The sequence below is a fragment of the Crinia signifera genome, chromosome 4, assembly GCF_055691185.1.
Source record: "Crinia signifera chromosome 4, ASM5569118v1, whole genome shotgun sequence".
Lineage (NCBI taxonomy): Eukaryota > Metazoa > Chordata > Amphibia > Anura > Myobatrachidae > Crinia > Crinia signifera.
The window spans coordinates 190,769,298-190,783,727 of NC_139220.1; the positions used below are offsets into that span (position 1 = coordinate 190,769,298).

General features: G+C 43.1%; 2 protein-coding genes across 2 annotated transcripts in view; both read left to right on the forward strand.

The window, feature by feature from the left end:
• Window positions 1-14,430, forward strand: part of KCP (kielin cysteine rich BMP regulator) — a 120,338-nt gene that overhangs the window by 18,609 nt on the left and 87,299 nt on the right. The window contains exons 2-3 of the mRNA XM_083183269.1: window positions 606-1,162; window positions 7,013-7,085. Coding sequence (XP_083039395.1) covers window positions 606-1,162; window positions 7,013-7,085 — 630 coding nt within the window. The remainder of the gene's footprint in view (window positions 1-605; window positions 1,163-7,012; window positions 7,086-14,430) is intronic.
• On the forward strand, window positions 10,215-14,150 carry LOC146074781 (general transcription factor II-I repeat domain-containing protein 2A-like). Its single transcript, XM_083183268.1, has 2 exons — window positions 10,215-12,106; window positions 12,190-14,150. Exon 2 carries the CDS (start codon window positions 12,205-12,207, stop codon window positions 14,062-14,064), a length of 1,860 nt encoding a protein of 619 aa, XP_083039394.1. The 5' UTR covers window positions 10,215-12,106; window positions 12,190-12,204; the 3' UTR covers window positions 14,065-14,150.

A 14,430-nucleotide genomic window follows, 5' to 3' on the forward strand; every position in this document is an offset into this window, starting at 1 on the left:
TCCTCGGCGGTTCACTACCGCCCTCCAGTGGCCGGCGCGCTAGGCAAATTCCTAAAGCTGCCTAGTGGTGGCGCCGGCCCTGTTTATCAAATACATTCTATAAAACAATAGGTAGAAGCTGATTGGATGCTACTTCTCGGCAAGACCACTTCTCTCTTTTCACAGCTTGATACTGTGTATTAACAACAGCGCTGCTTTTCAGCTACAATACCTCCCTACACATTAAGCTTTAACTGCTCAACTGTAGGATTACATTTCCATATATTAGCTATATTACGGTCATGATGGGATTAATAAGAAAATCTACACTATTATAATATGAAAAGGCATCTTAAAATAGTCACAGATGTTCCTGCCTGTTTAACATAAGATTTTTGTAATTTACTTTTGCAATGCAGCTGACTTTCTGGTAATATTCCCTACAGTCAGCCCCTCCGGAAAGCTGCAGGAATATAGGAAAGCCATTATGCATTTAGAGAAATCTATCCACATGGATATTAAGCTCTGGTAAACTACTGGAACATATACATTTAACTATTAGTTGCTTATATATACATTTACATTTTGTTGCTAATACTTCTCTTAATCTTCCATATTTCTTGTAGTTATTGATCTGTTGGAAGCTCTGAATGTTACTCGTTCTATCAAAGGAGTTGTCAAATCCAAAGGAAGAGACCCTGGTTCTCCTGCCTGGAAATTTCGAACACGTGTTCCTCACTTAACTCTCCCTTGGGATTATTCTGTCTATCTTCTATCCAGCACACAGGGTTCTATTGGTCTACATTTTGTAGCAAAACAAGCCAAGAACAACCAAGGGACATTGTTGACCTTTTTATCTTCGGCAGCAACAAAGAAAGATGGTCATCCTCTTTTACGTTTAGTCTCCGACACTAAAGTCAATAACTTGCGTTTGGAGTACCGCACCCCGCAGACCATGGAACCTGCCTCTCTGCTGCTCCCAGGTGGCTCACCATTTTCTGGTTCCAAATGGACTAGGCTTGCACTCAATCTTGACACACACAAGGTTACAATCTTCTTGGACTGTGAGGAGCCTGTAGTGTTTGGAAAGGAGGGAGAAGATGAGTTGCTCAGCCTTATTCTTCCCCTGGATCTTGAGATCACTTTTGCAAGTACCCCAGGGAGCAAAGAGAGCAAATTTCTGGTAAGTATAATCTACATTTATCTTTGCACTACTTCCCGACACCTTCTCCATATCACACTTGCCATGTATTTGTAAAGTAATCTGTCATACTATTCCCAATTGAAGGTTGACATACAGGTAAGAAGAGATGCCAGTGCCAACTAACTCAATTAAGAGATCATTAAAATTGAAATGTTGAACACATTACCTTTAACCTTATACTTCAAATACATTTTTTTTAATAAATGTGTATACTTCCATAAGATTTAATATGTGCTATTAAACCTCTTTGCTTAGATAAACATTATCATTTTTATGTTCAGTTTTTTTTGGGTGATAACATATACCTAGAATCATGCTTTTTGCAACTTTGTAAAAGCAAGTTAAGATTGGAGCCAGAACCACAATATATATGTGATGTTATTAATGCTGCTTTCAGACCGCATAACTGGCTTTGACCCTGTATTTGGAAACGTTTCCAAAAACGGGTCTGCCAGATAAAACCCCTTTCACACCGCAGCACTTAAACGGTATATTACCGTTTAAGTGCCGATTTTTTGACACTGGCAGACCCGTTTTTGGAAACTTTCCAAATACAGGGTCAAAGCCAGTGCAGCCTTCAGCCCTCCCCTCCGTGCAGCTCCCCCCCCCTCGCGCGTGTCGACCGAGAGCATGTCGACGCCCCCGCGCATGTCGACGCCCCCCGCGCATGTCAACGCCCCCGCGTGTCGGTGCCCCCCCCCCCCCCGTGTCGACTTACCCCGTGCCGGTACCTCCGTTGTGGATCCCGGCACTGCAGCTCAGTATGCTCGGAAAGCACTTATGAAAAAAGTGTCTTCCAGAAAATGGCTGCCCCATAGGAAACCCTGTTTAAAAAAACTGTCTTTCGTATGGGGGCAGCCATTTTCTGAAAGACACTTTTTTCATAAGTGCTTTCCGAGCATACTGAGCTGCAGTGCCGGGAACCACAACGGAGATACCGGCACGGGGTAAGTCGACACGGGGGGGGGGGGGGGGGGGGGGGGGCGCCGACACGCGGGGGGGGGCGTCGACACGCGCGCGGGGGGTGTCGACACGCGGGGGGGGGGGGCTCCAGTGCCGTGAATACTTAATGAGCGCTCATTACGTATTCACTGTGCTGAATTTAGGACCCAGCTCATTGGCTGGGTCCTAAATACCGTTTCAGAACCGATTTTGAGCCTAAAATACCGGTTCTGAAACGGGTAGGACCCTGCATTTTAACCGGTTAGAAAAAACGTTTTTTTCTAACCGGTTAAGTGGTCCTGCACCTTTCAGACCGCACACATTACCGTTTTAAAACGGTAAAAAAACGGCAATATACCGTTTTTAAAGTGCGGTCTGAAAGGGGCATAAGAAACTAAAACTAATGTTTGCTTTGGACCATATTCTTGAAATAATAACAAAAAAATACTTTTGTGGCCATTTTGGTTAAATTTGTTTTAACATTTAGAATAAGTGAAAAGCCTAATGATATATTTTTTAAAATACAAAAAGTATAATTTCTTGTTACTACTGGGAAATGTCAGTGATTTTGATGTTGGAATATAACGGGAGTAAACATGGAAAATGGGCTCAACACAGGGGTGAGATATAGGACCAGATTAAGGTTTGTGAGAGACCCAGTGCAACTAACTTTTAGTGGTCTCTTGCAGTGGTCTCTTTCAATAAAATTGTCAATATGATATGATGGCAATATTTTTTAAATTGTATCTATACTCCTAGTACCACAAATATGTTAAATACATTAGTATTCACTTTGGGCCTAATTTAGATATTGTGCATGACACAAAGTACTGATGTTTTGTACTTTGCTCATGTTCCCGTCGCATACTGCACTTGTGTAGCATGGGTTCTGCATTGTTGGATGCACAACAGCTGTAGACATCATTAGATTGACATTCTGCAGTCATTTGTACTTTGTAGGTATGTATCCGACACACTGATTCACTGTTTTTGATGGAAAAAAAGTATATATCTAAAAATAGGGCTATTCAACACTTTTCCTCCCAAGTACACCAATAGGTATTGTTTTATAGATTTCCCTTACCAAACATACATGTACAGGTAGATGAAAACTACTTTGATGGACAAAAACTATCCATCCTGCTCCTACATGGAAAAATTCTGAAAATATGAATGGTTGGTGTTGAGAATCCTTGCCTGAGGATAATCATTTGCCTATTAGAGGTAATTTGAGTATTTAAAAACAAAAAATTAGAGGCAGGTCACAAAGAATGTCATGTTTATGTTTCAGCATTCGGAACTCCAAAAATGTTCTTATCATGGCATTGAGGTGCGTTGATTAAGTACCTAAGGATATCCTTTAATATTTTTTTCTAAATTTATCTGTTAGAAACTTTTGGCTTAGGAATGACATGAAATAAATTCTGATACTCTAGGTCGCCCGTGATTCAAAAATGTTTAGGAACCACTGGTATAAGTATAATTTTAAGCCACTTTTGGAAACTTCTATAAATATTATTACTCCCACCTGCAAGCCTTACACTTGCCTCACTCATAAAGCACCTCAATATACCAGTCCCATACCTTATTCCACAAGTTTTCATAATTTTTTATTTTTTTTATTTTTGGGCAATGATAAATTACCAAAAAAAGTTTTAAGTGCCTAATTAGACATTGAACGGGGTGTCCCAGGGGCTCTAAACTAAATCCCAACATTTTATCTTAAAAGAGGGATTTTTCCCAAGGTTATTAGTTACTCGGATGTGGTGAAGTGGAGTATTATCACCAGTGGTTATTGTGGTCAATTAAATAGCGGCTTTTCCTGGGACGCGATAAAATCCCCATTTTTACCACGAAAATAGGTTATCACAGCTCATTGAATTGAACCCTCAGATGGTCTAATAGTTTTAAGTATTTCTTTCTTAAGCATGGTTTATTAAGTATGTCTTTATTATTAGAATTGCATGAAATTCAGATCATATTTAAGATCAAATTAAAATAGGTAATTACACAAGATTAGCAAATTTTTTTATTTTTCTTTATTTTGTCAATTATAAATATTTGTCAATTATAAATATTCCAAATATAAAAAGTTGTCCCATGGAATTTATGTTCCTGGAAATATTGCCATGTATCATTACTGACCAACATTTTTATTTATTCTGTTCATTTGTCACCATAATTATTCTCAGGGAAGATCTAGAAAGCAAAATTACAGGTACTCTTTACCTAGAACGGCGCCCGCGATGCCAATGTCGGGGGTAAAAAACGTCGGCGTGGAGTTGAGAATAGAATAGTGTGGCGAGCGCAGCGAGCCACCGAGCCCGAAGCGTGGCGAGCGCAGCGAGCCCCGCAAGGGGACGCGGATACCTTCACAGGTAAACGCGTCCCTTCGCGGGCTTCACAGGTGTCCGCGTTGCCATGGACACCTGGGAATCCCGCGAGGGGACGCGTATAACTGTAAAGGTATCCGCATCCCCTCGCGGGGCTGCGCTCGCCACGCTTCGGGCTCGGTGGCTCGCTGCGCTCGCCACACTATTCTATTCTAAACTCCACGCCGACGTGGATAGTGGGGGTATGAAAAGGTCGGAGGACGCGTAACACCGCCCCTCGCGGGCTCGCTGCGCTCGCCACGCTTCGGGTTGACGTTGATCGTGGGGTGGCGTTAACAATTGTGGGGGCCATTTCACACTTGACGGTGACTATTTGGGCTCTGTGGCCCATTTAACATTGTTTCCTATGTAAAAATCGCAGGCATTGAGGCATTGAACACTAAAATCGCGTCCAATCTCACTTTTAACATTGATCCCTATGGGAAATCGCGGCCATCGCGGGCATCGCATCGCACCCGTTTTTTAGTGCATTCGATGGTCGCGATGGGCGCCGTTCTAGGTAAAGAGTACCAAATTACATTTCAGCAAGGTTCATCAAACTTAACTTTACAGGGGTTTGGGGGTCTATTTAGGAAGGCTAAACCATGATACTTAAGCAATGTAGGGACCTTTTCATTCCTCCCCAACAACTTTCCATCCTTTCTATTGTCCTTCTATTCTTTTAGCACCTGAATGTCATCAGTAGCAGCAGTAAGACCCATTTCTCAGAACAGGCTCCTATTGGGCCCACTTTATATTATCAATTTGCTTAAACAATAATAGTTTATTGCTTTGATATGTAGCAATAACCTATGCTGCATGCTCAATGTTGACTATATTGTCAACAAGGCATGGAGCCACTGATATTGTTTATTGTGTATGAACAGCCTTGTTTGCCCTATAGAGGCAAATTCCATCACCTAGAGTTATGGACTTTAAAGTCCAACCAATCAGCTCCTAACTAACAATTTTTAAAGACATCCTGTAAACACAATTAAGAGCAAATTGGATGGCTAATGGATGGTACTGTATCTCTCAATGCTTTAATACATATGCCCCTTTACTCTTACATACTACTGTACATACTCTTATACTGACTGAGATATTTACAATTTTGCTTTTTGTTGGTTCGGTGTATACACACCTAGTTTAATGCAAATCATTCTGTTCTAATACTTGGGTCCCATCATCCTCAATATATCTTATTATGGCATGCATATATTCCAAAATACGAAAAAAAATTCGGTATCCAAAATCCCTTTGGTTCTAAATATTGTGGATATTGTAGACTGTACAAAACCTTCTGTGAAGCAAAACCTTGACTACAACTATAGGTTTTAATCCACTACATACAACTGTGCCATTGTCCGTGCTAGTTATAATTATATGTGTTAGTGCATACTTACCTACTTTAAATTACTCCTTCCCAGGAGGGCATAGCAAAGCAATGCTGTTTTCCTTTCTTTTCAAGAATTTGACTTACTTATTCTAATAGAAATGATGTAAAACCTATTGATTAATTGGAAAGTAACATATCAAACCTATAGTTTCTTGTTAACTGTGTATCCACTCATGCCGGTCAGTGCCAGCTGTGAAGAAACCATGGCTTGCGCCATGATTTTTGCTATACATATCTGTACATTATAACTAAAACTAAATATGAGACTATGGCCCTTATTCTGGTTGGTGCGGTAATATCCGCGTGCGGTCGTGCCGCCGATGTTTTGTGTCAGCGCATGTGCAGAGGCGTCTCTGCGCATGTGCGAGCGGGGCGTACGGCGAAATCCCGCATGAAATGTGAACACTCCGAACAGGGGGTGGAGAGGGGCGTGAAGGGCTATTTGGGCTCATTACCATATGCATACGCCCCGTGTTTCATGGGTGTTACCATGCAAACGCTGGGCGTACGTATGGTAATGCGGCCGTGACGCACGTGTAGGGGGCGGACATATGACATCGCCGGATGTCAGCTGCCCGCCCAGATCCCTGCTTTTGCACGGAAAAATGTCCGTGTGGTCTGAGGTTGCGGGAGCTGGTGGACCACTCGGTCCTGCATTCGATGGTCTGCGACCATCGAATGATGGGGGAGGTTCCCTGAGATGGAGGAGGCGTATTCCATGAAAAATACACGTGCGGTCCGTTCGGCCAGCTTCTTACCGCGTACGGACGGAGTTGGCGATCCATATGGAAGGCGGGGTTTCGCACGCACGGTCCTGGCCGCATATTCGGATCCGGCCGCACCGATCAGAATAAGGGCCTATAAGAGGTTGGCTGTGGCCTGCACAAACATCCTAAATAGGTCATTAAAGTGAACAATTATTTTACGTGCCATTAGAGTGTAGAAAAAATATTTAATATGTGCCTCATCCAAAACAGCTGTTACAAGCATTAATAAATTAATAAATAAATTAAAATAGGCATAATCTACCTAAAGTACATACAAGTATAATTAACACACATTTAAAATGAAAGTACACCGTACATCATGTAGAGTAATGATGTCATCTTCTTCCAGGGTTTCTGGCAAACAGCTGAGATTTCCCCAACCGGATTCTCCCGCAGACCCTGGCACTGTGAGAACCGCTCAGGTGAGAGGGATTTCTTGATTGATAATAAAATTGTGTATTTATGTTAGAATTCTGTACAGGAGATATATGTGCTATATGAAGGCCATTGGAGCTAATAAATTGCTATGCTGCAGTGTAGAAATAACACATCAGAATATATAATTTACTGCACAAACGTTGGGCTTTGTTATAGTTCCCTGGCTTCGCCACAAGCATAATCTAGGTCAAAGTCTGCACTTGTCCGCTTGATGCGTGGACCCAGAGTTATGAGCGCACAGAAAAAAAATCAGGGTTTTGGGGTTCCGTACTAAGAGGAAATTAGCACCTTAAAAACATTTTCTTTCTGTTTTTTTTTCTCCAGGCCTTTTGGTCTTTCTTTTTGACTTATAAATTAAACAGGTGGCATCCACATTCAACACTATGAATTTCGCAGTGTTACGTGTGGACCAGAATAAGGACCAATGTATATTGCAAAAAGCACCTAACTGATAGAAGTTGAACAGTTGCATAGCTTAAAATAGCCTGAAAGCAATTGAGCCATGGAGACAGATTTGAAGCCTTTTCAGTCTTATTGAGTGCTACTTTATTTATACATAGCAGTTTGCTGTCCAGTTGAATTGCCTATGGTATACTTATTTACATTACCCTGCCGCCTGTGTACATTGGCTGAAGTTTTTATAAGTTTTTCTTATGCCTCATTACTCTAATTAAAAAGCCTCCGAGACCCCTTCATCTTGCCAACAAGACCAGGTCCAGTGTCCCGCCTACTTCCCACATCAATCAGAATTCCTACTCATGCCCCCATCCTCAGACCTTTCTCTGCTCCCAGCTTCCTTTATTACTTCAGGATGTTTTTGTTACAGCTAAACAGACAAAAATAATGTGGACTTGCCTGTTACTTTGTTCCACCAAACATAGAAACATCTTAAAATGTAATACATAGCAGTGAAAGGAACAAAGTGAAACTCGTACTTGTATTTCACAGAGCAGAAGAGACGTTATAAAATGTGTGCGCTTTTCTCATTGTAACCCCATGCTGAAATCATCGACTGCCATCTTTGCTGTTCTTTCCAGTTTTCCTTCACTTTTGGTGAGACTTGGAAAGAAAATGATACAAACAAACAAAAAATAAATGCAGCTTCCAGCATCAGACTGTTGTTTAAAAAAAAAAGATTTTCCAGATGTGAATAGGAAGCTTATCTCAGTCTCCTGCTAGTAACTTATGTGTAAGCAGTTACTTCTCTAAACATTAACGAGGACATTTACTAAAGCTAAGGGCCAGATGCACTAAGATTCAAAAATGATAACATGGAGAGTGATAAACAGCCAGCCAATCAGCTCCTACCTGCCATGTCACAGACTGTAGGAAAATCAGACAGGAGCTAATTGGCTGGCTGTTTATCACTCTCCATTTTATCCCTTTTGAAGCTTAGTGCATCTGGCCCTAAAAGTGAAAAGTGGGGATATGGCCCATAGCAACCAATGAGATTCTGTATATCATTTTCTAGGATGCAATATATAGACAGAATCTGATTGGTTGCTATGGGCAACATCCCCATTTTTCACTTATAGAAGATTTAGTAAATTAAGATATAATATAATACATCATAAACAGATAGATGCAGGCCCTGCACTTATATGTATAGAGCTGTTTGTATGCTGTGCCCCAGCCTCAGCCAGTGTGTGTTCCGACTTTTCTGTCCAAAGCTCCACAGCTTTTGAGGTGTTTCCTTTTGTAGACAGGGCTGAACATTGTCCCTCTGGAGGTATCAACCCTATTGGGGGCTCTAGTGAGGTCACAGAGTGTGAAAGGAGCCTGGCTAGTCTTCATAATGGAGTCCCTTCAGGGACAGAAACTTAAGGCAAACACAAACGTTTCCCCATATGCAAACAAACATTCAGCAATCACTCGCAAATATATCTGCAGACATGAACAGTTTGTGTTCTTTCTACAAGCAAAATGTGGAATGTTATTGTACGAAGGATGCATGTGCTCTATAGATTGCCAGCTGCCGAGCAGGGCCCTCATCTCTCTGTCTGTGTTCACCCAGTTTTGTTTTATTAGTTCTACTGCTGTTTTCTTCTATATTTTATAATAAAATGTTAATAAATAATATACACAACGGTACTTATGTAATATCTGGACTCCCGTTTTTCTTATGAGACCACGTCCCCTCGCGGGGCTCGCTGCGCTCACCACGCTTCGGGCACGGTGGCTCTCTGCGCTCGCCACACTATATAAAATCAACTCCATGCGTAGTTGGATAGTAGGGGTATGAAAAAATGGGGTGCATTTAACATGGGAGTCCAGATAATACATAAGTACCTACACATCTTTAAAATGGTTGTGCATACATACAGACTGACATAAAACTGGAACTATAGTCTCACTGAGAACTGTGTATATAGCCAATATAGGGAATTGGATGGCCTTCCACCAGTATGGACATTTGCTTATTCGTTGTTCATTACTCTAGAACAGTGGTGGCCAGAAGGTCGATCGCGATCTACCAGTCGATCGCGGGCCTTCCGCCGGTAGATCGCGATCGGTATTGTGCCCAGTCCCCGTTAAAATAGTTTGTTGCTGCCCGCTGCCCGTCTGCTGGCTGAAGCCTCTCAGGGCTTCAGCGTTCCCAGTGGTGCACTGCGCGGGTGCACGGATGACGTCACCGCGCACCGGCGCATCGGCTCAGTGTAGGACTGGGAACGCTGAAGAGGGCGGGAGCTGCAGTTTGAATACTGCAGAGCGGGCAGAGAAGGGCTGAGCGGCAGAGCGGGCAGAGCGGCTGAGCGGGCAGAGAAGGCAGAGAAGGGCTGAGCGGGCTGAGCGGCAGAGCGGCTGAGCGGGCAGAGAAGGGCTGAGCGGCAGAGCGTCTCCAGCGTCTCCAGCGTCCAAGGTACTGTGCAATCTGCTCCTGGACCTGTGCTGTAGGGGAGGGGGGGGAGGGGGTGCGTTATGGAGAGGTGAACATCGTGTGTCACCACTTGCAGGGGCTGCTGGATTGGTACTTGCTTTGCCACAAACATAAGGGTGTTAGAAAATGTGAATAAACAACTGAAATGCAAACCCAGCAAATTGGATGTGTGTGTGGGGGGGGGGGTTTCTAAAATCTGTGGCATGTTAATGAGGGGGGGGGGGGGGTTCTAAAATCTGGGGCATCCCAAACAAGGCAAGCATTTTCTGTATTCATTTATGGTGGTTGTTACATGGAGGGAGGTGGCCCCCATGTGTCCCCTATCAGCCAGGGTTGCCCAATGTGTGCTGTATAATTCCTTTGGTGCCCCCTTGTGTCACATATAAGCCAGGGGTGCCCAATGTGTGCGGTATAATTCCATTTGTACCCCCTTTGTGTCACATCAGCCGGGGGTGCCCAATGTGTGCGGTATAATTCCATTTGTACCCCCTTTGTGTCACATATCAGCCGGGGGTGCCCAATGTGTGCTGTATAATTCCATTTGTGTCCCCTATCAGCCAGGGGTGCCCAATGTGTGCGGTATAATTCCATTTGTACCCCCTTTGTGTCACATCAGCCGGGGGTGCCCAATGTGTGCGGTATAATTCCATTTGTACCCCCTTTGTGTCCCCTATCAGCCAGGGTTGCCCAATGTGTGCTGTATAATTCCTTTGGTGCCCCCTTGTGTCACATATAAGCCAGGGGTGCCCAATGTGTGCGGTATAATTCCATTTGTACCCCCTTTGTGTCACATCAGCCGGGGGTGCCCAATGTGTGCGGTATAATTCCATTTGTACCCCCTTTGTGTCCCCTATCAGCCAGGGTTGCCCAATGTGTGCTGTATAATTCCTTTGGTGCCCCCTTGTGTCACATATAAGCCAGGGGTGCCCAATGTGTGCGGTATAATTCCATTTGTACCCCCTTTGTGTCACATCAGCCGGGGGTGCCCAATGTGTGCGGTATAATTCCATTTGTACCCCCTTTGTGTCACATATCAGCCGGGGGTGCCCAATGTGTGCTGTATAATTCCATTTGTGTCCCCTATCAGCCAGGGGTGCCCAATGTGTGCGGTATAATTCCATTTGTACCCCCTTTGTGTCACATCAGCCGGGGGTGCCCAATGTGTGCGGTATAATTCCATTTGTACCCCCTTTGTGTCACATATCAGCCGGGGGTGCCCAATGTGTGCTGTATAATTCCATTTGTGTCCCCTATCAGCCAGGGGTGCCCAATGTGTGCTGTACAATTCCTTTGGTACCCCCTTGTGTCACATATCAGCCAGGGGTGCCCAATGTGTGCGGTATAATTCCATTTGTACCCCCTTTGTGTCACATATCAGCCAGGGGTGCCCAAATGTGTGCTGTACCAAGGGTGCCCAAATGTGTGCGGTATAATTCCAAGGGTGCCCAAATGTGTGCTGTACCAAGGGTGCCCAAATGTGTGCTGTACCAAGGGTGCTCAAATGTGTGCTGTACCAAGGGTGCTCAAATGTGTGCGGTATAATTCCAAGGGTTGCCCAAATGTGTGCGGTATAATTCCAAGGGTTGCCCAAATGTGTGCGGTATAATTCCAAGGGTGCCCAAATGTGTGCGGTATAATTCCAAGGGTGCCCAAATGTGTGCGGTATAATTCCAAGGATGCCCAAATGTGTGCTGTACCAAGGGTGCCCAAATGTGTGCTGTACCAAGGGTGCTCAAATGTGTGCGGTATAATTCCAAGGGTGCCCAAATGTGTGCGGTATAATTCCAAGGGTGCCCAAATGTGTGCTGTACCAAGGGTGCCCAAATGTGTGCGGTATAATTCCATTGGTACCCCCATGTGTCCCCTATCAGTCCAGGGTTGCCCAAATGTGTGCTGTATAATTCCAAGGGTGCCCAAATGTATGCGGTATAATTCCATTGGTACCCCAAATGTGTGCAGTATAATTTCAGGGGTGCCTAAATGTGTTGTCACTTAGGTCACAGAGTCTTTGAGGTGCAGGGTTGAGCAAGGCAAGCCATTGTCTACAATACAAGTCTGAGCGGTCACAGTGCAGGAGCATTTTATCACCTCCACGAGAGTCTTCAAGGAAGAACAGGCAAACTATTGGTAAGTATATCCACTGAGTGTGCTGCTATGGTGGCTAATATGACATGGGGACTGATATTCATCATGATGTTTTTGTTTCCTAGGAGCCTGCTATCACCATGAGTACTGCACAAAATGCCAAGAAGCCAAAAACATACTATTTCCACTCTGAATGGGAGAATGACTTTTTTTTCACAATGTCAAACTCAAAATGTGTATGTCTGATCTGCCATTCTAAAGTTGCAATTGCAAAAAGAGGGAATCTGGAACGGCATTTTAAAACCATGCACAATAAGTTTGACACCGATTATCCTCCTAAAAGTGAATTGCGGAAGAAGAAAGTTCACCAGCTAAAACTGCACCTTGGCACTCAGCAGTCAGTTTTTACAAGACCTAGTGCTAAATCAAAGGCAGCTACTATTGCATCATTGCGTGTCAGCCACATACTTGCAAAGAAAAAAAAAAATTTTCAAGATGGAGAAATAGTGAAAGAGGCTTTTTTAGAGGCAGCAGATGTATTATTCCAAGATTTTAAAAACAAATCGGAGATTATGTCTTCTATTCAGGATATCCAGCTTTCCAGAAATTCTGTGATGCGACGCTGTGAAGTTATGGCTGACAATTTAGTGGAGCAGCTGCAAAAAGACCAAAAAGAGTGTGTCTTCTTTTCTCTGCAATTTGACGAGTCAACAGACCTGACAGACACATCACAACTTTGCATATTCTCTAGAATGGTTTTTGAAGATATGTCTGCTAAAGAGGAGATGCTAAAAATCCTGCCACTAAAGGGAAAAACTAGAGGGGAAGACATTTTTCAGGCCTTCAAGGAATACATAAAGGACACACAACTACCAATATACAAACTTGTTTCCATAACCACTGATGGAGCACCGTCTATGACCGGAAGGACCAATGGGTTCATTGCCCTGTGCAAACATGATGAAACATTTCCTGACTTCCTGAATTATCATTGCATAATTCATCAGCAAGCTTTGTGTGGTAAAATGCTAAATATGGCTGATGTCATGGATATAGCACTCAAAATTGTAAATTCAATTAGAGCACGAAGTCTTCAGAGGCGTCTCTTCCGATCACAACTTGAAAATAATGAAGCACCACATAATGATCTTTTATTGCACACTGATGTCCGATGGCTAAGTAGAGGTGCATTTCTGCAAAGATTTAGAGAACTACTACCCGAAATCAAAGATTTTTTAGAGTCCAGAGATGTGGAATACAGGCAGTTGGATGACGAACAGTGGCTGCTAGATTTAGCTTTTTTAACAGACATCACAGCCCTGTTAAATGAACTGAATATACAGCTTCAAGGTAAAGACAAAAATGTTGTTGAAATGATTGGGTCTATTAACTTCTTTAAGCAGAAACTGAAAATGCTGTGTGTGCGTCTCCAGCAGTACAACCTGCGTGACTTTAAAAATCTTCTCTCTGAGCTAGATGCTCAAAAAAAAGAACATTCGCAACTTGCCATTTCCAGATATATGGAACAGATTGAAAACCTCCAATCAGACTTTGAAAGACGTTTCAAGGACTTCAGATTTCTTGAACCGCTAGCAACATTTTTGTCTTTTCCCTTTGGTACAGACAAGGATATTGATGATATTGCATCCCAAATGTCCTCTCTTTTTCATATGGACACCTCTTCAGTTGCAGATGAAATAATGACTTTGCAAAATGATATTTTTATCAAAGCCCGGTCTTCTGAAGGAAATTTTTGGAAGCTTCTTGCTGAAGAAAAATATCCTAACCTAAGAAAAAGTGCCATGTACATAACAGCACTTTTTGGCTCCACGTATCTTTGTGAGTCTGCATTCTCGCATATGAAAATAATAAAATCCAAATACAGATCAAGTCTAACTGATGACCACCTTGACGCCTGCTTACGATTAGGAACGAGTACCTACTGCCCTGAGTATTCAAAGCTTGCTGATGCCATGCAGTGCAAGTCATCTCATACCTAAATTTGATTTCACCTCTGATGAAAACTACAGCTGTCTGTTTATGCAATTATGTTTGTACAATAAACTCTTATTTTCTTCATCTACCATTCGAGTGTCCGTTCCTATCCTTCTGCAAACAAGGGGGGTAAGGGCTTTCTTTATTCTACTTTGTATGTTCCTGGCACCGGATACACCATCTTAATACAGAGTGCCATCCTGTGAACCAAACGATAATACCTAAATTTGCAAGATTTCCCAACATATTGACGCCGGTAGATCTCCGGTAAGTAAGAGTTCAAAAAGTAGATCCCAGGATACAAAAGTCCGGCCACCCCTGCTCTAGAACATGCATGTCCAAATTATGGCCCTCTAGCTGTTGTGAAACTA

Bases quoted from the DNA above. Each gene is read 5' to 3' on its own strand.
- LOC146074781 (XM_083183268.1), top strand. From the start codon at position 12,205: ATGAGTACTGCACAAAATGCCAAGAAGCCAAAAACATACTATTTCCAC.